General features: G+C 34.8%; 1 protein-coding gene across 1 annotated transcript in view; it reads right to left on the bottom strand.

The window, feature by feature from the left end:
* Positions 1 to 21,300, bottom strand: part of LOC129228369 (low-density lipoprotein receptor-related protein 8-like) — a 109,778-nt gene that overhangs the window by 66,899 nt on the left and 21,579 nt on the right. Inside the window, exons 3-7 of the mRNA XM_054863047.1 lie at positions 6,721 to 6,843; positions 1,487 to 1,609; positions 853 to 969; positions 526 to 768; positions 255 to 377 (exon numbers count right to left, since the gene is read on the bottom strand). Of these exons, the coding sequence (XP_054719022.1) occupies positions 255 to 377; positions 526 to 768; positions 853 to 969; positions 1,487 to 1,609; positions 6,721 to 6,843 (729 nt within the window). The remainder of the gene's footprint in view (positions 1 to 254; positions 378 to 525; positions 769 to 852; positions 970 to 1,486; positions 1,610 to 6,720; positions 6,844 to 21,300) is intronic.

The following is a 21,300-nucleotide window of genomic DNA, read 5'->3' as shown; positions in this document are numbered from 1 at the left end:
AAAATAACGACTTGATCCCTAAGTGAAACTTTTTGAACTAAATCCATGAAAACATTTTCCTTTTTGTTTCAATTGGAAAGTTTATTGTTGTAGCACAATGAGATTTCAACAGAAATTTGTATTCTTTTGACAAAATATAAAGATACAGAAGTAAATTTTCATCATTCTGTTTTTAAACTAAAAAAGCAATTGTACAGCTGCTAAGCATGGAAACTAATTTAAAATCAAGATTGTGTAATGAATTCGAATCATACTTGGGCAGTCTTCTTCATCTGACTCATCAAAGCAATCTTTAGCACCATCACACAGCAGGGGCTTTTGAATGCACTGCCTTTTATTCTTGCAAGTAAACTCTGTATCTGAACAGGTTACAGTACCTATGAGAAATAATTAGTATGGAAACATAAATTAAATGAGTTTCAAAATTAAAAGTATTGTTAGTCCCCCTTTCTCCAAATTTAAGCATTTATTTAAAAAATGTAAAATATTTTCATAATTGAAAAAGAAAATGCAATAAAAACTTACAATTTTGCTCATCAGATCTGTCAGAACAGTCAAAGTGACCATCGCACAACCATGTCTTCTGAATGCACTTAAATTCTGAACCACATTTAAACTCAGCTGGGCTGCAGGTTTTCAATGTTTGTTTAGGGCATAAGAGCTCATCAGAGTTATCTGTGCAGTCAACATCGCCATCACATCTCCATCGATCAGGTATACACCTGCCATTTGCACACATAAATTCTGATGCAGAACACGTCACATTAGCTGAAAGGAAAACATTATATTATAGTTCTTTGTGACCAAGAAAGGAATACTTTTTGAGAGGGAATTAATTTAAAAATTTCTTACGGCAATCTTTTTCATCACTCATATCTCCGCAATCATTATCTAAATCACAACGCCACCTCTGAGTTATGCATTTGTTGTTTTCACATGTAAATTCCTCTTCAGTGCAAGTAACTTTGCCTAAAAACACAAGCAAGAAATTACTAAGCTCAATGTATGAAATATAATGTAGCACATGAGGTATAATGAAGGAAATGATGACTCCAGATTAATACTGTGCATTTATTATTTCTCAAGTGCTTTTTTTTTTTTTTTTTGAGTAGGCCATAATTTTCTCAAAAAATCATAAGTAAGACACCACTTTAAAGATTTTTTCACTGCTATCAGTGCAAAATAAACATTTTGGTTATGTTTTGAAGTTACACTTCGTTTGTTTACCTACGTTTGTAGGACGTGGCAAAAAACTCAAAATTCCTCTCTTGGAGAGAATTTTTTGGTGTTAAGTAAAGCGTTATCAGTAGGGTTAATATCTGTTCCAGTTTTTCCATGTTTCTTCGTTGGAAAGAATATACAGGCAAACAACATTAAGCACATGATGAAAATTTTGTAAATAATTAATCAAATTAATTAGCACAATAATAAAACTAAATAATTATGTTAAATAATCTTAAATAATAGAAACAAAAGCGAAACTTACGACAATCTTTTTCATCAGAACCATCGGCACAATCATTCTGATTATCACATTTCCATGAAATAGGAATGCAAAGTCCGGTGGGAGAACCGCAAGTAAATTGGTCAAGAGTACATGTTTTGTTAGCTGAAACAATCAAGAAATAAATTCAAAAATATCGTAATGATTGCCAAAGTTTTCATTTTAATCATAGCAGTCAATGTGAATTCAGAACAAGTAAAGCAACAACCTTAACCGTTTAACCGCCGAACTATTGACGGATGATCAAATTTGAGTAATTTTTTGCAATTATGTCTATTTATGTCTAGTAAATACAGAAATAAAATAAAATTTCCGGAAAAAAAATTTTTACTATGATTTTCAGTGTGTTCCATTTTTGGAACATTGGCGTTTTGCATGAAGTTTTTTTTTTTCAGAGAATTTTTTTAAACTAAGAGGTTTTGAATGCGGTTTTTATCTTAGCATACTTTATTGCGGAAAAAATAATATTTTAAATTGCATTTGTGTACATATCAGAATTCAGAAAATCCAATACTGAAATATCTAATGCCCATCATATGAAAGGAAGCGTTGCTGGTGAAGTCGTTTGTCGCAATGGAAACATTTCTTAGTCGTATTTTTTTGCACCCCGCGCAACGTCCTTGGGATGCAGATACAATATAATGTCCGTCAGACATTCTTGACCGTTTATGTAAATGACAACGAGGCCCTGGAGGACTTTCCACTCGTACTTTTTTTCTAAGGAGGTGAGTTATTTCTCTTCGGAACTCTAAATGCTTCATCTTGACTTCGTGTAAATCATAATGAAGTAACCAACTAGCTACAACTGGAATATTCAGCGCATTACTAAAAAGATTCCACCACCATTTTTTACTCCTCAAATGAGGTCTGTAGCTCCCTAAAAGTTTATCCAAGACGTCCACACCCCCCATTCCTTCATTGTATCTCTTGATAAGATGAGGTTGTGGCACATCTATCTTGCATTTCTGCGCATTTGAATAACATTTTACAGATGCAAGTGGCTCATGTGTATAACAATTAGATGCTACTGTAACCACTGCATTATCTTTCCAGCTGCACATGTACACTGATCCATCAGATCGATAGTCAAAATTTCCGCGATCTTCTTTAGAAAGGGCTTTTTTGGATTTCCGTGGACAATGGCCAGTTCGGTTTTCACGAATTGTTCCTGTTGCTCGTACACTTTTTTTTTGATAGCTGAGAAATTAAGTCATATGATGTAAAAAAGTTATCAAAGTATACTTCATGCTTAGACGTGTCAGTCAAAACTGATAATAGATCATTTACAACTCTGGATCCTAATTGCACATCAGGGGATCCTTCTTTTTTGCCTGAATAAATCTCCATGGAATATGGGTATCCACTTGAAGAGCACAGCATCCAAATTTTGAAGCCGAATCTTATTGGTTTTCATCTAATAAACATTTTACATGAATGCCGACCGTAGTAGGGAACCATAGATTCATCTATGCTTAATTTTTCATGAAATACACCAAATTGTTGAGGGTTTTTACACAATTCTTCGTAAATAAGGAAAACTTTTCTTAGTTTGTCATTTTGTTTTAATTCATGGTTGTCCATCAAATGAAAGTTGTTTTTTATTTTTCGAAAACAATTTTGAGGCATAACTGTTAGTACAATTGGCACAGATGTATCTTCTGCACTGCTCCAATACATATCTTCAGAAGGAACAGAATGGTACCCACTCAATAGCAACAAACCAAAAAATTGTAGGATTTCATCTCTGTCAACATCTATTCTTCCTCAGTGATATTGCCTAGTTCATCAGGGGGTAATTGGCATATATCCACATCTGAAAAATCCGAATCTGACAATGTCTCTAAATAAGCCACAGCTTGTTCTACAGTAAGAAATCTTGTAGACATTTTTTAACATTTATGAGCAGTTGGTATACGTCAAACAGAATTTCGTTTCGCCCGAAAACAAAGCTAGCAAATTATTGAACTGCATTTAAAATATGAAGAATAAAACTCTCACTAATATTATTTTTTATTATTACGTGACAATGCAGCTGTCCGAGCAGGTGTGGATTCGGAGCCATATAGTCCGTCAAACAGAAGACTGTTATTATTTTCTTTGCTAACGAAACGAAACGGCATATAATTTCAAAATATAAACTTACTTGGTTTTGCCAACATCTACATCAGAGTACATTCAAAATGAGAAAAAAAAAAGAAACATATATTACGAAAAATGAAATTTCCCCTTGGAAATCGAACGATTTACTTCTTGGAAATTTGACTCCCTAAAAGCGCCAATGTTCCAAAATTGGAACATGCTATTTTGAAGGGGTACACCTTTCGGAAATATCATTGTACATTTCTACAAGCATTTTAAAATCATACATTGAAGTATTTTTCACAACTATAATAAATATCATCACATTTTCTGAAAAAACCAATTTTTGGTAAATTTTATAAGAAAAAGTTGCAAAAAGCTAAAAAAACACTCATCTTTGAAAAATCGCAATAAATAATTGAAAACATATAAACAATCAAGCAGGAAATCAAAAAAATACTTTGAAATAAGACTAAACTGTGTTAAAAAAAACTTGTTTATTTTAACGTCATTTCTTGGGAAAATTTTCACTTAAATATGATGTTCCATTTTTGGAACATTGGCGGGTAAACGGTTAAAACAAACATTTGAGAATTCGTATCGTGAAGAAAAAGGACAATAATTAAAATTCAAATATTTTTGCATTTTAATACTAAATTATTTGCTCTACTTCGAAGGATATGGAACTACAGACAGTACAACTTTAAGCAAACCGCGTTTTGTTTACTGTTTACATTTCAAGTTTATGTCAAGTATTGCCATTCGATGGGAGATAATATATCTGTTTACTGCTAAACGTGCTCCCTCCTCCATGAAATAAATTGAGGATTCATTTGGGGAAGAAGGAAATAATTTAGTCGTTTTCAGTTGCTAAAAATCACTTACGAACGAATCTTGCACAGCAAACAAAGTTTTAATTTTTAAATCGAACCCTATTTTTACTAGTAGTAATATGTAGAAAAGGCAAATGTGTTAAAAAATAACTGAGCAGGGGCCTCAGCGGATCTGTAGTCGAAGCTTCGCTCTGTATGTCAGAGGCAGATAGGTTCGATTCCCACCGATCTGTCGGTATTATTCCCTTCTCTTTTTCGTTTTATAAATCTTTCTTGTGTTTATCTGGAAGTAAAGTTGCTTTGTTCGTGGCCCTCTACATATGTGAAGTTGATTAGCTTCTTTACAAACAAAATGAATAAATAAATAACTGAGGAATAAAACAACATTTTGTTTAGAAATGCACACGCAAATGACTGAAATAATTGTACAAGCTTATCAAAGTGACCATACGTCTCGTGTCTTGTATGGGAGACAATCCCGTTTTCAGGTTCAGGTAGCAATGAGAAAGTTGTTCCACTGTCTCCGCACATTGTTGGCGGACGCTGAAATGTCCAGTTTTCTGAAGTGATGGAAGGGAGCATTGGGAATATTTCAGTCAAAAGTCGCTGCAGGGAATTCCTTAAGCATTCGCTTTTTATCAATAACTTGAATCATGCTTTTGCATAATTATTTAATTCATTTTTTTTCAGGCACTAATATACTGATAGAAATGGTATTTTTGCTTATGAATAAAAAGGGACTGCCGAAAAAGCACAATGGTAGATCGCTGCTTAAACAATGTTGATTGTAAAAGAAAATTGTTCAAAGAAGTGCCAAAATTTTTATTTTGAAATAAATCAGCACTAAATGTACTCAAGTAAGTATGTACATTAAGAAATATAATACTACATAAAATTTTCTTTGTTAAAAGTATTTATTGCTGTTCTTTTCTATAATTAGCAAAATATAAAAAACGAGACATTTTTCGTTAGATATTTTTGTTGCCCGGAATTGTTAAATGTCCCATTTTGAGGCACAAAAATAGATGATCACCTAATCAAAGTTCTAGCCCGCAAAATGATATTTGCGTTTGATGCACTTGACATATGAGACAGCTTCGCAAAATTGATTTGAATAGCGACCAAAAATTATTTTTTGAGGCTATCGTAGATAATGTCAAAGTCAAAGCCTGATAATATTCAGAGTAATAGGAGTGCATAAAGAATTTATTTTGGGAGGGGCTGGCTGAAACCTATGAAAACTTTCCAAACTTAAGTTTGAAGACATTAAAACCCTTATTCACAATTAGCAGTTTTAAATTCATTTTAGGAAGAGCTGGGATCTCTTCGGCAAACTCCCTTAAATGCGCCACTGCAGTGTAAAATAATTGTACTTGAAAATTTCGAAGAAAACGAAACAATTAAGTAACATTAAAGCATGGTCCTTGAATTCCTTATCTGAACGAATTTAGGAGACTTTTGACAAATTTGTTTTTATTTCTTATTATATTTATGACGTAGTTTTAATTATTTCTCGTTTCGTCAGAGACTCGCGAAGCATTTGCTCCATAGGATAAAATGACGTTCCCAGTCTAAGAGTCTTTAAAGTCAAAAACTGAATCATATTTCTTCCTCTTATACTTTCTTACACTTACCGCAGACAAAATAGATAAGACTTACATAAAATAATTCGGTTACAAATGAAAAAAGTCAACTGTTGTTGAAGTAGAAATATATATTGCAAAGCGTGTTTTCAAGGGACAAGAAGCCCTTTTTTCTGAAGCAAACAAATTTTTAGTGTGCAATGCAGAAGTTTAAAACATTTTCCACGAAGAAAAAGTGTTTATTGGAACCTGATAAAACACTTTTTCAATATTTTCGTAATTTGAGCTGTACAATCGAAAGGGGTTTTTAATATCAATTCGTCTTATTCGTAGTTGGTCTCATCCGAAAAACAATAAACAGTGGAACACAGATTGCAAATGTTGTTCATCTTAGCAGTGATTCGCTTTTATCGAGTTCGAATTAACGAGGTTCGACTGTATTTGTTTTGATCATTCCATTTATTGCTTCCGTACAGAGTAAAATGTTTAACATCCTTTTTCATTGATCTTTTACACTCTTCAAATTATGTTAAGTTTCGATTTCTCAGAACATAAAAAAAGAAGTTTTTTTGTTGACATCTTTGGTTAAAAATGAAGGTATTTTTCCGTTTCTGATAAAACCCACATCTGAATGTTTCATTCATGATTAATGCTGACAAGATTGATAGGGCTGTTTTTTTTCTTTTTTGAAAAAAAGTGATAAGATATAAAAGCAACTTACAACAGTGCTTTGAATCTTCGTCCGATCTATCTCCACAATCATCTTCACTGTCACATAACCACCGAACAGGGACGCATTTGGCATTACGACACTTGAATTCAGTTTCGGAGCAAGTGCGAACCTCTAGACAAAGAAAAACAAATTATGTTTTAGTACTTATAACCCAAAAATGGAAAATGATGTAACATATGCTTTTATTCAAACAGTATCAGTATTATTCTAAAACTGCAGTTTGAATAAATTTTCTTCATTTTTTAAAACCTTTTAAAAAAGGTTTTTCATTTTTAAGTACAGAAGCAGTGACTTATGGCACACATATACTTGTTTTTATGTACGGAAAAATTATGACTGTAAAAAACCCTAAATACATTGAGTTAACTCTCGCCTCCTTCCCTTGGTAGATAGGTTTCTAGAAAATATTGTGTCGTGTGAAAACAAATTATATGAGGCCGATAGTCAATGTAAAAAGAGGGGTTACTTTCTGAAAATTCATTTAAGACTTCCCCCCTTTTCATATATAACTTCATTTTAATTAAAATTATTAAGGGACTCGTATGTAAAATACAGAGCAAACGGAACACACTGTAAAAACGATTCAGAAACGTTCCTGGAAAATAATAGGCAGCTGATGTGCCCAATTTCAACCAGTAACATACCTTACAAAAACCAGGAACACTTTCCGATAAAAGTGAATAACCTTCCGGAAATACTGGGAAATCTGCCCTTTTAAAGCCAGTCGTGAACCATCTACAAAAATTGAATAGGTTTAATGTATTTGATTAGAACCTTCCTGGTTTACCAAGCACCAGAAGCATTAGCGCAACCATGGCCAAAGCTACGCGAATAATTGCAAGCAAGAACCAAACATATTCCTTGCCGACAATTCCTGCCTCGCAAAGCTGCAGCTATCCAGTGACTTATTTGCTCCCAGGGCTTATTTGGGAGCTTAGTCAATCCAGACGGGCCGTATTTAAACTAAAGCCGATATACTTAACAAACACGCTCAGTCAACCTTTAAACTAGTAGCAAAAAACATTTTTCACACCAGTGAAAAGTTTGCATTCGTGCACCTTTTAGCAATTCAGGAAACTTTTCTACGAAGATATTTGATTTTGCGAGGAAACAGGTGAAAACCTCTGAAATCCCGAAAGCATTCGTACACCTTTTAGCAATTCAGGAAACTTTTTTACGAAGATATTTGATTTTGCGAGGAAACAGGTGAAAACCTCTGAAATTCCGAAACGTTCCAAGGAAATAACCAGTAACGTTTCGGAACTTTTTTACAGTGCAAGAAACATGATTTTTAGTACTTCAACATTAGTTTAGCAAACTTCTTCAGTGCTGCTCATTACTACAGTGGCATATTTACTGGGGGGGGGGGCTGTGGGGGTGACACCTCCTCCGTAAACGTCATTTTCTGAAAACAATAATATGAAATTGAAGAAGTTAGTAGAAATAGCTACCATTATAATCAAGTAAATTCTTTAAATTTGCTTTTAATTAGTTTTAGACAGTAGTGTAGTCGAGGATGGACGGCTTTACCCAGCTTTACCCACTTCTTAATTTTAACACAAGCTCGCCCATCCCCCCTCCCTTTTTTTAACAGTTTAATAACACTACGCGGTAAAAAAAAAAAAAAGTTTTCAAAATGCTTTTGACATAATTCTTGCTGATTCTTATGGAAAATGACCCCCTGAATTTAAAATTTGCAGCCGTTTTCCCCCCTATATGACCCAAATTTTGGAAATTGCCCCCAATTGCTTTCAGTTTTCGATGGTTATATAGCCATTATTTTCATTTGGAGATAAAGGGAGCGTTATAATAACAATTAACACTCTTCTGAGATGCTAGAGAGGTGCAAAACTCAAAAGCATGAACATTTGGAGCAAGTTGGGAGATTCATGGGTGTATTCCTTCTTAAATATTTAAAAAATCATAAAAACCGATTTTTTTTCTAGGGGTTTGTTGTACAATCTTTTCACTTATTTTCCGCATAAAACCAGAGTATATAACTCACTTCTATGAGCCCAATGTTCGAAAAGTGTTCATTTTGTAAAAAAAAAAAAAAAATCTCTAAGGGGGAGAGTAATGAGTAATTGACTACCTAACCCCTCCCCCCCCTACGTGACAGGGGGCAGCTCTTACGGTTTTCAACCGCCACCCCTTGAATGGACTATAAATCCGCCCCTGCTTTACTATCAAACAAGAAGGCTTTCCCAATGTGGAACCTGTTCACTTCCTTTTTCTCTTTCACTTTCTAAATGTTTTCCCCCTTTTAAACTTTTCTCTCCTTCTTTTAAAAATGTGTAATTTTAGTTTGTGTGCTAGTTCGTACTGATTCCCTGTAGGTTTTATACCTTACAGGGGACAAGCCTTGCTGAAGATGGCGCCTATCATCTCAAGACGTCATCCGATATGACATCGGAATGGGGTTATAGATGAATCTATTACAATGTATATATATCCTTTCCTGTGGATCAACTGTAGCTTTTGTTCAACTCTGCCGCATTGTTTAAAAATAATTTATGTGATCTACTGCAGCAAAACTACGGTATTGTCCAAAAAATTTCGCAGTTTACCTATAACGTTACTGAAAGTGTTGTAGATTACAGTACAGCAGTTCATCTAATCTCAGTGTTGCCAGATGGTCAAATCCAGATTTCCCCAATTCCCCTCCAAATTTTCCCCAAAAAGTGATGTTTTCTACCAAAATTCCCCAAATTCAAAAATTATTTTTCCACCATTATTTTCAGAAAATGAATCGACTTCCTCTAATATTTTTGTCTCTTGAAAAAAAAAAAAAAAAAAAATCCCCAAAAAGCCAAATTTTCTTAGAAAATTCCCCAACTTTTTTTTTTCTTCCCATTTTCGCTTTTTTTTTTCTTTTTCTTTCTTTCTTCCTTTTTTTTTTTTTTTGTCTTCTTTATCAATATTTTTCTTTATCTGTACTTATAATAAAGCTGAAATTCTCTCTATCTGGATATCTCTCTGTCTGCCAGGATCTCTGTGACGCGCATAGCGCCTAGACCGTTCGGCCGATTTTCATGAAATCTGGCAAATAATTAGTTTGTAGCAAGGGGGTGTGCACCTTTAAGCGATTTTTCGAAAATTCGATTTTGTGCTTTTTCTATTCCAATTTTAAGAACATTTTCCCGAGCAAAATTATCATAAGATGGACGAGTAAATTACCAAGCTATCATAACGTGGAACCGTAACGTGGACAAGCCAATTGGCGAGAAATTCATCATGCATTATTTGTAAATATACAGGGGAACCGAAAGACCTTTTAATTTTCTACTACGGGCAAAGTCATGCGGGTGCCACTAGTCATAAATACAATCGCCTGACCGAGAGATAAGAAATATAGCCAAATGTTTTTTTTTTCCACTTGTATTTACTACTTTGCTTCTGTATGGTACATTTAAACTATGATTTTTGTATAGATTTATCCAAGAACATTCTTCATCATACTTATTTTTACCCGTTTCACGTATCAACTAATTACTCACGCAGAACTTTAATGCGAATTCCGTAGCATAATATTCCACATAACGCGAAATGCGAATTCCATAAAGTTCAGTAAAGCTAAACCAACGCTATTTGATACAAACAATGTAACTACTACTTCTTGACGCGATACTAAATATGAAAAAATTTCTTTTTTCCTTGAGGTTTTTTTCCCCCCAGGTTTTAACCAAGAAAAAAAAATTTTCCCCAAAGAATTCCCCTCAAAACCCATTTCCCCAAAATTTCCCCAGAGAGCACCAGATTTCCCCAAAATGGGGAAATTTCCCCCAATCTGGCAGCACTGTCTAATCTTCTTAGATCGAAACCGAATACAGTCGAATCCCGACTAACGCGAGGGATGCGTTCCAAGCGGTTCCAAGGCTCCTCGCATAAGTCGAAAGTTCGCGTTGTGGAAAAATATGTGAATACAAATTTTTTAAAGCGTACCAAATACTTTTCCACACTTATAAACACTCATCAAATTGCTGTAAAGCATTTTTTAACCATACACTGCAGTTTCTTGCATAAAGAACTGAACTTTTACTGTATTTAAAAAATAAACTGTTATTCAACATGAAATACTTTAAGATGCACGAAATGAATGACCAATGGGAATGAAGGACATAAAAGAAAACAACACGGTACGTACAGCATATAGTAAATTAAAATGATGCACTATAATAGCACTGTACAGTAGATACAGTAACAATATTTAAGAGTTAATGAATGAATATAGTAATGATTTATGCTCTATGATCAGATTGCTAATTTTATCTAGTACATTTTTAAATACGGTTGCTTCGCCTTTTCTTTTATGACGTTTCAATCTGTGGCAACATTTCCTCTTCCTGATATTTTTATTAATCCACAATACAAGAGCAGCTTCCATTTTTATAATATTTACTTTGCTAGACGGCTCTGCAAGCTGCAATATTGAAACTAACTTTTATGGATACCTTTTTGTTTTGACTTTTAACTGTACGTGTGGAAGATTCACTCATACTTATTGTCACGCTAACCGTCGACGTTTTGTAGTAGTTGAAGCACATCGAGAATCTTAGCCTTTTAAAAAAAAAATTATCAGAAACTTTCTTTTTCTTCTCAACTTCACAATCTTTAGATGCAGGTGACTCTAAGGTGCCATTATATTTCATCAACTTTTATATTTTGAATGAAAAAAATAAATAAATGAAAGATGCTGAGAGTGGTTATTTGATGCACTAGACTAGTTTGGTGTGGGAACTTTGGCTGTCAGTGATGCGAAAAGGGATTTAATAACATTCACTAAATCAATATTTAGTGGCCAATAACGATGCTGATACTTCTTTCGAAAATAATTCGTGTTGTGGGCGAAAAAATTGCGTTAGCTCAAAAATTCGTTACTCGTGAAAAATTCGCGTTATAGGCATTTCGCGTAAGTCGAATCGCGTTGTAGCGGGAGTCGACTGAGCACTCATCAGTAAATTGATTGCAAATACATTCGTAGTTAAGCTTAGGCATAACGCATTGGTAAACTTTCGATTACGCATCTTTTGCATGGAGCACTGCAAGGAAAATAAGTCCTACATTTTGCAGGTTGTACGATACAGTGATTGTACTTGTCTTCGCTTGTTGAAGTAGTCTATCTGCTTTTCGCTCTTTTAGTTGCTAAATGGCCTGTGAACAGGTCCGTCATTTAGGGTAACCGGGAGGAACAATTACCTCCCCTCACTTCGACTTTGAGAAATTAATGTAGTATTTTCTTAATGTAGGCCTGGAGTTTGTTCTTTTGCTGTATAATATGTATTGAGTATGTACCCCTAACCATTAACCCCTCCTGGAAAATTTTGAAAGACAGATCTGACTTCGAACGCGGTCACTAATGCTCGTTTAAAGCATCTAAAAACAGCAAGTTTGTATTATTACTTTTGGCTTGTCAGTCTGGATCAACCACAACCAAGACCGAAACCAAAAAACCTACAAGTTTGTATTGTTACTCTTGGCTCATTAATCTGATACAACCGCACCCGAGCTCGGAATAAAATCGCCCCAAGTTTGTATTATTACTCTTTGTTCGTCAGTCTGGAACAACCACAATCGAACCCGAAACGTAAAAACTTCTTCACACAGTTGACTTAGAGTATTTCAGTACACTTGCGAGAGGTACGCAAACATGGTGCGACTCCACCTCGAAAGCGAAGAAAAATGTTTGAGCATATTTTATACCCAAGTTTTCATGTATTGCTATGGGTCGGTTACTTGCAGCGTTATACCATCTCAAACTCCTTCCCCCACCTTACCATTTAACATTGTAGCTTGGTTTCCAACAAATGTTAACTTTTGGTTTCTTCCGGTTATACCAAAACTGAATTCCTCTCTGTGCCAGGGGTTTCCAAACTTATCTGATCCGCTGTTATCACTGTACATTTGACTATCCTTATTATATAATGTATATTAGTACCGCAGACTACCGTGACACTTCGCAGCACCTTCACTAAAAACGATTAAGAAACGTTCCTGGAAAATGATGGGCAACTAATAAGCCCGATTTCTGCCAGCAACATATCTCGCAAAACCCAGGAAAGTTTCCCGGTAAAAGTCAGTAACCATCCTGAAATTTTTCTTGAACCTTTCTGAAGAATTTGGAAATCTCTTTGGTTGAAGCCAATCTGGAATTTTCAAGAGAAATTTGGTAGATTTAATGTAATTGATTAGAACCTTCTTGATTTACTAAGGAAACACCAGAAACAAATTTGGCCAAAGCTAATGCACAACTGCAAGTAAGTACCAAGCGTCTCCCTCACCTGCAATTCTTGCTTTGCAGCTATCTAGAGAATTGTTCGCTCTCACTGGAAGCTTAGTCAATCTGGACGGTCCATAATTGAACTGAAACAGATACTCTTATTAAACACGCTCAGACTATCTTTAAACCGGTAGCTAAAAATATTTTTCACAACAGTGAACAGTCTTCATTCGTGAAACTTGTAGCAATTCAGGAAACGTTTTTGCAAAGATACTTGATTTTACTGGGAAATAGATGAAAACTCGTGAAATCCCGAAAAGTTCCTCGGAAATAGTGACGTTTTGGAATTTTTTTAGTGTCTTCACTACCCCGTAGAGCACCCCAGTGTGCCACGGCATCCCCTTTGAACAGGCGGGCCGGATTTGAGGGAGGGCAGGCGGGGCTACTGCCCTGGGGCCTCCACAACAAAGGGCCCCACAATAAAATTTTTACAAAATATCCTAACTTTCACGGGTCGAAAATATCGGATATATATATATATATATATATATATATATATATATATATATATATATATATATATATATATATATATATATATATATATATATATATATATATATATATATATATATATATCAAAATATTCGGATATATATCAAAGTATCGGATATTTTCGAAAATATGATGATCTTTTCGAACCTTGATTAGGGGCTTCCACTCCCTCCTTACCCCGGGGTCTCAACACTTCCAAATCCGACCTTGCCTTTGAGAACCCGTGCTCTATACATTTCTGAGGAAAACATTTAGTTTATGGGAGGGAAATTAACCCTTAAACTAGTGCACTGAACAACACTTCAGATCTTCACACCCTACTAAAAGAAGAAGAGCAAAGACAATACAAATCACTTTTTAACATTTAGTCAGTTGCAAAAGAAATTTTGTTTTAACGGCATCGTTTTTCAAAAAAAAATATCAACAGCCGGGTAATTTTTTCATCAATTATCGATTGCGTTTTGTTTTTTGGTTTGCGAACGCCTTAGTTGTTTATTGAACTTGACCTCAAAACGAAGTAACCGGTATTGATCGCCGTACTTGATTTGAAACGCACATTTGCTAAAAAGATTGCGTCAGAAGTAACTGACATGGGAAAAATATTGATGAACAACCAACTGTTTTAAAGAGCGAATTTTATTATTTTGAATTTATTATTTGGTGGATAAAAATATTTTCAGGACTTTGGAGGAAAATGTAAATATGAGATCTCAGGAAAAAAAAAATAAGGAGGAGGGAGGGATCACTTAGGAATTGTTTTGAAGTCGTTGCTTTTTGGAAGTGATGAAATGAAGTTCCCCTTGATTCCAATGGCTTAGACACCAAACAATATCACGTGATATTTATTTCAGAGATGAGTTTTTATCAAAATAAAACGAGTGCGTATGAAAATTTTCATGAAGTACATTTAAAGAATAAAGTGCATACATGATAGTTAGTAAATGCTTCCATCAACTTTTAAATAAAATTTATTTTCATGAACCTCAATTTAACGTTAAATTTTTCCCTAAGCATGTAATTTGTATCTATTAATTTTAGAGAGACATTGCTTTATCTACTATGATGGATAATGTAATTAATTAGTACCAAAATCTCAAAAGCTTTGGTTGGAATCCAATCCCAATAAAGGGGATATTTATGTATAAACTAGAGGACCCGACAGACGTTGTTCTGTTAAAACTTTGTAAATTGAAAAGTTAAAAAAAATTCAGGAAACTATCAAGTGTTTGAACCGTTTTGTTGAGAAAAAAAAAATAAGTAAAAAGAGAATGTTTTAAGCTGCTTGGTGTCAGAATGCATATATTTATTGCAACTTGATTTATCTAATGCCCACTAAGCAGTTGTTTTATTGACTATTTTTTTTATAGCGTAACTTGAAAGATCTTCATAGATTGCATGGTTTGCTCCTTCAGTCATACTCAAAGGACAAAAATCGTCCTCAGATATTAAGTGAAAAAAACTAATACCCATCTAGAACAAACGGAAAATCCCGCTGCAACATAACCCATATGAAAAAGAATAAAACAATCGAAAGGATATCATTTAAAAAAATGATAAAGGTAAAAACAGTACTCAGTATAAGCGAAAATCACTCATCCCCCCGCTCCCGATGTAAAATAAACACATTCTTCAACTAAAATGAATAAACCCTCTCTAAAAACGAAAAACAATTTTTTGCAATTTGAAATTTTTCGCCAAATAAACAAAAAAATGCAATAAATTACAATAACAGTAGCTTTAAAATGCAAAAAAAAAAAAAAAAGATCACGCAACTCTGTTGTTTACAGCCAAAGTCGCCAAGCCACCACGTTACTGTAATCCAGCCGATCAGTCAGCGAAGCTAATTCCAACCGATTAGCGGTCCGATCTTTTGACCGAAAAAGTTTTAAAACTTCATACATTGCCAAATTAGTTCTTCCCACCAAAGATAAAGATCTTTTACTGCACTGATCTTTTGTGTACAGAACTAACTACCCTGTTGTAATTTATCTGGACGAAAATAAAAATTTTTTTGTCTTTAAATTCCATCATCTTTTCCTTTAATAATGTACTGATTAGTTAGATAATCCTTAAAGTATTCTTGACATTGGTGCCAAAACTCAGATGGATTTCTGCCGAGAAACAAATGTTGTTAGGTACGGTACTCTCAGATCATTTGGTTAGGAAAACCTAAAGCACGGATCCGGTCACATGGTTCAACTACGACGGCAGAACACACGTTTTGCTTGAACCTTCCACTACTTTACTTTAAAATATATCGCGGGACCTAAAATCGTTGTTTTCAAAAAATGAAAAAAGGTTTCACTATCTCTTTACGTTTTATCTATTCTCAGTTGACATATCACAGTAGGAAATTTCATTACAAAAAGCAGAGCTGGGTCTCTTATTGTCTTTGGCAACGGGTTAAATATTTATTTCAGTTTTTACTCAACAATAGGGTAAAATAAATATTAATCATTTGGGAGATATAACCATCCAATGTTTAAATTAATTAATTAATTAACAAAAACGTTTCCGATTCGATCCATCGCGCTTCGAAACCATGCTTGCCACAACTTAATTACCCACAAAAAATTTGATCAAAATCGGTCAAGTCGTTTAAAAGCCTTATGGTGACAAACGTCCGCACAGAAGATTTTTATATATTAAGATATCTTATTTTAGTAAACTATTTACCATGGGAAAATAAAAACTTCATACATAATTTTTGATAACAATTAGAGCTAATTTTATGAAACAAAGGTCATTGTAATGAAACTTGCAAATTGCCAGTAAAAAGAAACTTTTTGCCTTTGCTTTTAAGTAGTAGTCAAAAATGTTTCTTTCTTTCTTTCTTTTTTTTTTTTTTTGCTCTCTATCCTCTCTATTTTTTCACGCAAATTGTGGGAATCGTTCATGAGAAATGATGGTGAGACATTTTGGACGATCTGCACCATTGAGACCTCCTTATATTGGGTGTTAATAAACAAATCTAGAGCTGAAATGATGACGCAAGTCATTGAGTTATTAAAGTTATCAAAATTAATCTACCCCTTCTGACATTAAATGATGAGTCTGAGCAACGCTGCTTACCACCTAGCAAGAACAAATACAAAAACTTCTACTAGAGAACGCTTCTCAGTACGTTCAGAACGCTTCTCAGTACGTTCAATCTATAGAATCTCTACTAATGAACCAGCGATTAAGCATTTAGCTACTAAGTGGTAGATTCCGGTTTCTATAGCTGCCGTTGCGGTCGCTGTTTTAAAATTCTGGGAACTTCTAGATAGTGTGACACGTTGTCGAAGCCACATCGTGTTGATTGATAGACATTTCTATGGCTTTCTTCAATTCAATACATAAAATATGGGGTTTCCTCCCTTAGCAGACTTTCAGGAAGGCAGCTACCTTCAAGGTTCTCTCAACCAAAAAAGCTTTGTCTGACATTTCCAAGAAGGTAGTTACCACCAAGATCCTCAGTACCGAGAATAACAGGAAACAAACTTCGTCTGCCACTTTCACTAATAAGGCAGCTGCCTCCAAAGTCCTCTGCATCAAAAATCCACTTCTTCCATAGTGCTTCCTGAAAGACAGTTATCACCAAGGTCTTCAGCACCGAGAAAAACACGAAACAAACTTCGTCCGTCACTTTCAATAAGGCAGTTATCTCCTAAGTCCGCTTCATCGATATTCTGCAAAACAAATTTCTTCTTTTGTTCTTCCTGAAGACAATTACCACTAAGGTTCTCAGCGCCAAGAAAAGCACGAAACAATCTTCATCTGCCACAGCCACTTCCACGAAGACAGTTGCCTCCAAAGTCCACTGCTCCGAAAATGCACGAAACAAACTTCCAGCTGGAACTTTCGGAAAGGCAGTAACCTCCAAGATCTTTATTAGCAAAAAAAAAAACAACAACCTCGAAACTCACTTTGTCTGGCACTTCCAAGAGACCACCTAACGTCCTCTGCATCAAAAAGAAAGAAGAAGGAGGGGGGGGGACGAAACAAACTTCGTTTGGGAGGGCCGCTTGCCTCTTATCATATGTCATGAGCTGACCACCGCATGATGATATTGAGGAGTTATTTTAAAAGAGGGAAAAAAGTATACGGTCGCAAGGACGTAGTCTCCGAGCCAGTAAGACCTGGGCTTGGTATTCAGACATGGAAAAAAATTTACTAATTCCTTCGCGCTATACAGAATCTAAGGTCTTCGCACTGAAATATAGAGGGTTTTTGGAGGAAAGTATAGAAAACCACTAAGATTTTTGATAAAGTAAACACGAATCAAACAGAGTACTTATGGAATAAAAATTGAGTTAGAGAATGCTTTGGTGCACGTATAGTCCACCATAATTTGGAAATTTATGTTTTAGTGAAAAGTTTTGATTCAATAACTGAGCAGGGCGTAGGGGAAGCTGCTGTACCCACGGACGGTTGTACCTACGGACGTTGGTAGGGATATTCTGGATATCGTCGAGAGAGATCCTAATTGGGGTTCAACGCGTGTATCACAGCCCTCTCCAGTACCCCAGGAATTTTCAACGCCATCAAACGATCACAGGGGCGTAGCTAAGGGGGGGGGTTTGGGGACAAAACCCCCCCCCCGAAAAGTTAGTCTCAAAAAAAAAGAGAAAAAGAAGAGAGAAGAGAAGGGAAAAAATTCCAAGCGATTACACACACACACACATATATATATATATATATATATATATATATATATATATATATATATATATATATAAAAGAAGTAACCCCCCCCGAAAGTCGGGTCTAGCTACGCCACTGAACGATCATTTAAGATTCTATCACAGTTTTTCGGTTTTAGTAGGATCTAAGTAAAAAAAAAAAAAACATGAGCAATTTCTCTTTTTATTTTCATCCGTCGTGGATTGTATTATTCATTTTTGTTGTAGGTATCATGATACCCTATATTTTGAAGGTTTTGTTTCTGATTTTTAATGTTTTAAAACTGTGGTCTTGTCGATGTGACTGGCTTGCAAAACCCAAATGGCGTACCTTTGTACCCAAGGACACATAACCATATGTACCCACGGATGGCAATTTTTAGTCTCCTTGAGACCTTGGGACACACGTGAGTCTTCTTACAACGTAAAGTACCTCAAAATGGTGCCTTGTCATCAACGTCCGAAATTTTCTTTCAACAAAGAGGATGAATTTGAAGTTGAGCTTGAAGATATAGTGTTGAAGTAACCCTCACCTGTTGTAGGATCTACAGACCGTCAATCAATTCTGTTTTCATTTGAAGTCGACTTAGATAATATATTTTTGTTGGTTTAATTTGATCTGAGTATTTTTGTAATGGGTTAATTTTGGTTAAAGGTTTCAATTTGCATATAAATTGAGGTTATTATGTAGGTATATAGAGAGCCATAATATTATGAATCTAGTTATTATTATTTTTTTTGTTTAAAAACATATTAATTACTCATAACATCATTAACTCTCTTAGGAGTAATAACTTTTTAAAGATTTCACTGATGTTAAAAATGAAGGAAAATGTAAAAAAAAAAAAGGAAAAAACCTTCGATTAATTTTTATAGTTTAATTTTTGTTAGATATTTTATTTAATGTTATTTTCAATGGATGTTTGAAGTATTTCAATATAAAATGGCTTATGAAAATGTATTGAGTATAATTGAGTGCCTCAGACCTATTTATGTATTTTTTTTTTGTATGTCCATGGGTACAAAGGTACCTGTCCGCGGGGTGAACGGGGTGTTGTACCCATGGACAAAAAAAGGTGGTTTTTAAGGTTTTTTTTTTTTTGAAGTTGAAAGCTTTGAGATTTTCGCCTGACAAAAATTGCCAAATTAGAAGATAAGTTGTAGATTCTGCCAAAACAATTTCCAATCGATTATCCATTCCCAGAGAACAGCAAAAATTGAAAAGTAAATTTTGTCCGTGGGTACAGCAGCTTCCCCTACTATGTACGATCATATCACCTTCCATTTGCCAAAGCCATCAGATTTAGGGAGTCTTGGAAACCAGCTGTAGGTATTGGCTGAGGCGCAGCGACAGTTGGTCAACCTAGGACTTCCACTTTTTTTAACCTACACCATGTTTTTTGAGCCAGATCATGCAGCAGACTCCAACCAGTTCAGTTAATCTTGCTAATATAGTGTACAGTCATAGAAAAAAAAAACGAAACACTCGAACGTATTCAAAGACTATTGACACTAGAGACACGTGTAAGGTGTCATTGTTTCAGGAATAAAAAGTTCTACATAATTGAGGTAAAGAATTGTTGTTAAGGGGTCGTCTTCATATTAAAACGAGCATCAACTTCAAATTTTTCAATGAGAACCCCCTTTTTTTATCACATATTTGTGATCAAAATACTTTTTTAACTTTGTATACAAAGTTTTGTTTAATTCGATCCAGCCGTTACTTCAGAATCGAGTTTTGAAAATTCCCTCTCATAATGTTAAAACGTATTTTGATATTTTTACTCATAACACAAAAACTAGATTAGGCACGGCAAAGATTGTTTTTTTATATCAAAATATGAATCGACCCAATAATAAAAACATAATTTACAACACCTAAAATGTAATCTTAGTTTTTTTATGAATTATTTTAATATTTTTTGAAAAAAATATGATCTGAAACCATATTAAATTTTAACAGAAAAACAATTTAGAAGAGCTTTTATGTTGGAATCCAAAATTTGAGCTCAAAATATTCAGTAGTTTTTGCGCTATGCTTAAAAATTCATTTTTTCCTACTTTAGGGGACCGTATACTTTTTTAAAACAGAACTTATGAAAGTTAGTTTCTTCGTAAAAAAAGAGAAAAAAATTGTTCGATAAAATAAGCAAACAAATTTTAACGTGAATTTTCTATATTAGAGTTATGTCTATGAAATTTTTAAATGCATAAATTTATTCGCTGTCTCTGCAGAAGAACAACACAATATTGCAACAGTCAGTTTTTTGTGGATATCGTTCAGACGTCAATGTGTAAATAAAGCGAAACACTACTTCATTGTCTAATAAAAGAATATTTTATAGAACTTTTTAAATTAAAAGCTACACTTAAAATACTTCTGTTTTTTTTCCCTTCTGCGTTTAGCCATAGCCTTTGTGTGCGCATGTGTGTGTGTTTGTGTAGGCGCATGTGTGTGGGTGCGTGTGTGTATGTATGCATGTGTGTGCGTGTTGTGTATGCAGTGCTGTGTGTGTGCGTGTTGTATATGCAGTGCTGTGTGTGTACGCGCGTGTGCGCGTAGGCGTTCGTGTGTGTGTGTGTACGCGCGTGTGTGTGTAGGCGTTCCTATGTGCGTGTACGCGCGTGTGTGTAGGCGTTCGTATGTGTGTCTTTATGTAGGCATGTGTGTTTGTGTCTGTGCAGGCATGAGTGAGTGTATGTGCGTGTATGTGTATGTGTGTGTATGTATGCGTGTGTGTGTGTGTGTGTAGGATCTTGACGTAACCTGGAGACGGTTTTCGCCAGAGGAGCAGCATCGTGAGGCGGCCGGCCGACGATGGTGCTGCGGAGGGTGCTGGTGGGGAAATAAAATGATAGCACATCAAAACAGTCAAATAAAAGCAATAAGCAATCGTGATTGCTCAAAAAAATTAAAATGCACAACTTTTTCACAGAAACATACAACAAAACCTCATTGTCTTGCTAGCCATGTTGCAATAGACAGTGTAGATTTAATGGTTCTTCCCGGTGATAATATACTAAAAGGAAAAATATTGTCTAAATCGCTTTTAACAGTATCCAGATGGGTCAAAAAGTAATATTTGCTCTTAGATAAGTTTACTGGTTTTAGGAATTATTATTTTTTTTCTT

The sequence above is a fragment of the Uloborus diversus genome, chromosome 8, assembly GCF_026930045.1.
Source record: "Uloborus diversus isolate 005 chromosome 8, Udiv.v.3.1, whole genome shotgun sequence".
NCBI lineage: Eukaryota > Metazoa > Arthropoda > Arachnida > Araneae > Uloboridae > Uloborus > Uloborus diversus.
The sequence above is the reverse complement of the archived record's forward strand: the minus strand, read 5'-3'. Positions and strand labels throughout refer to the sequence as shown.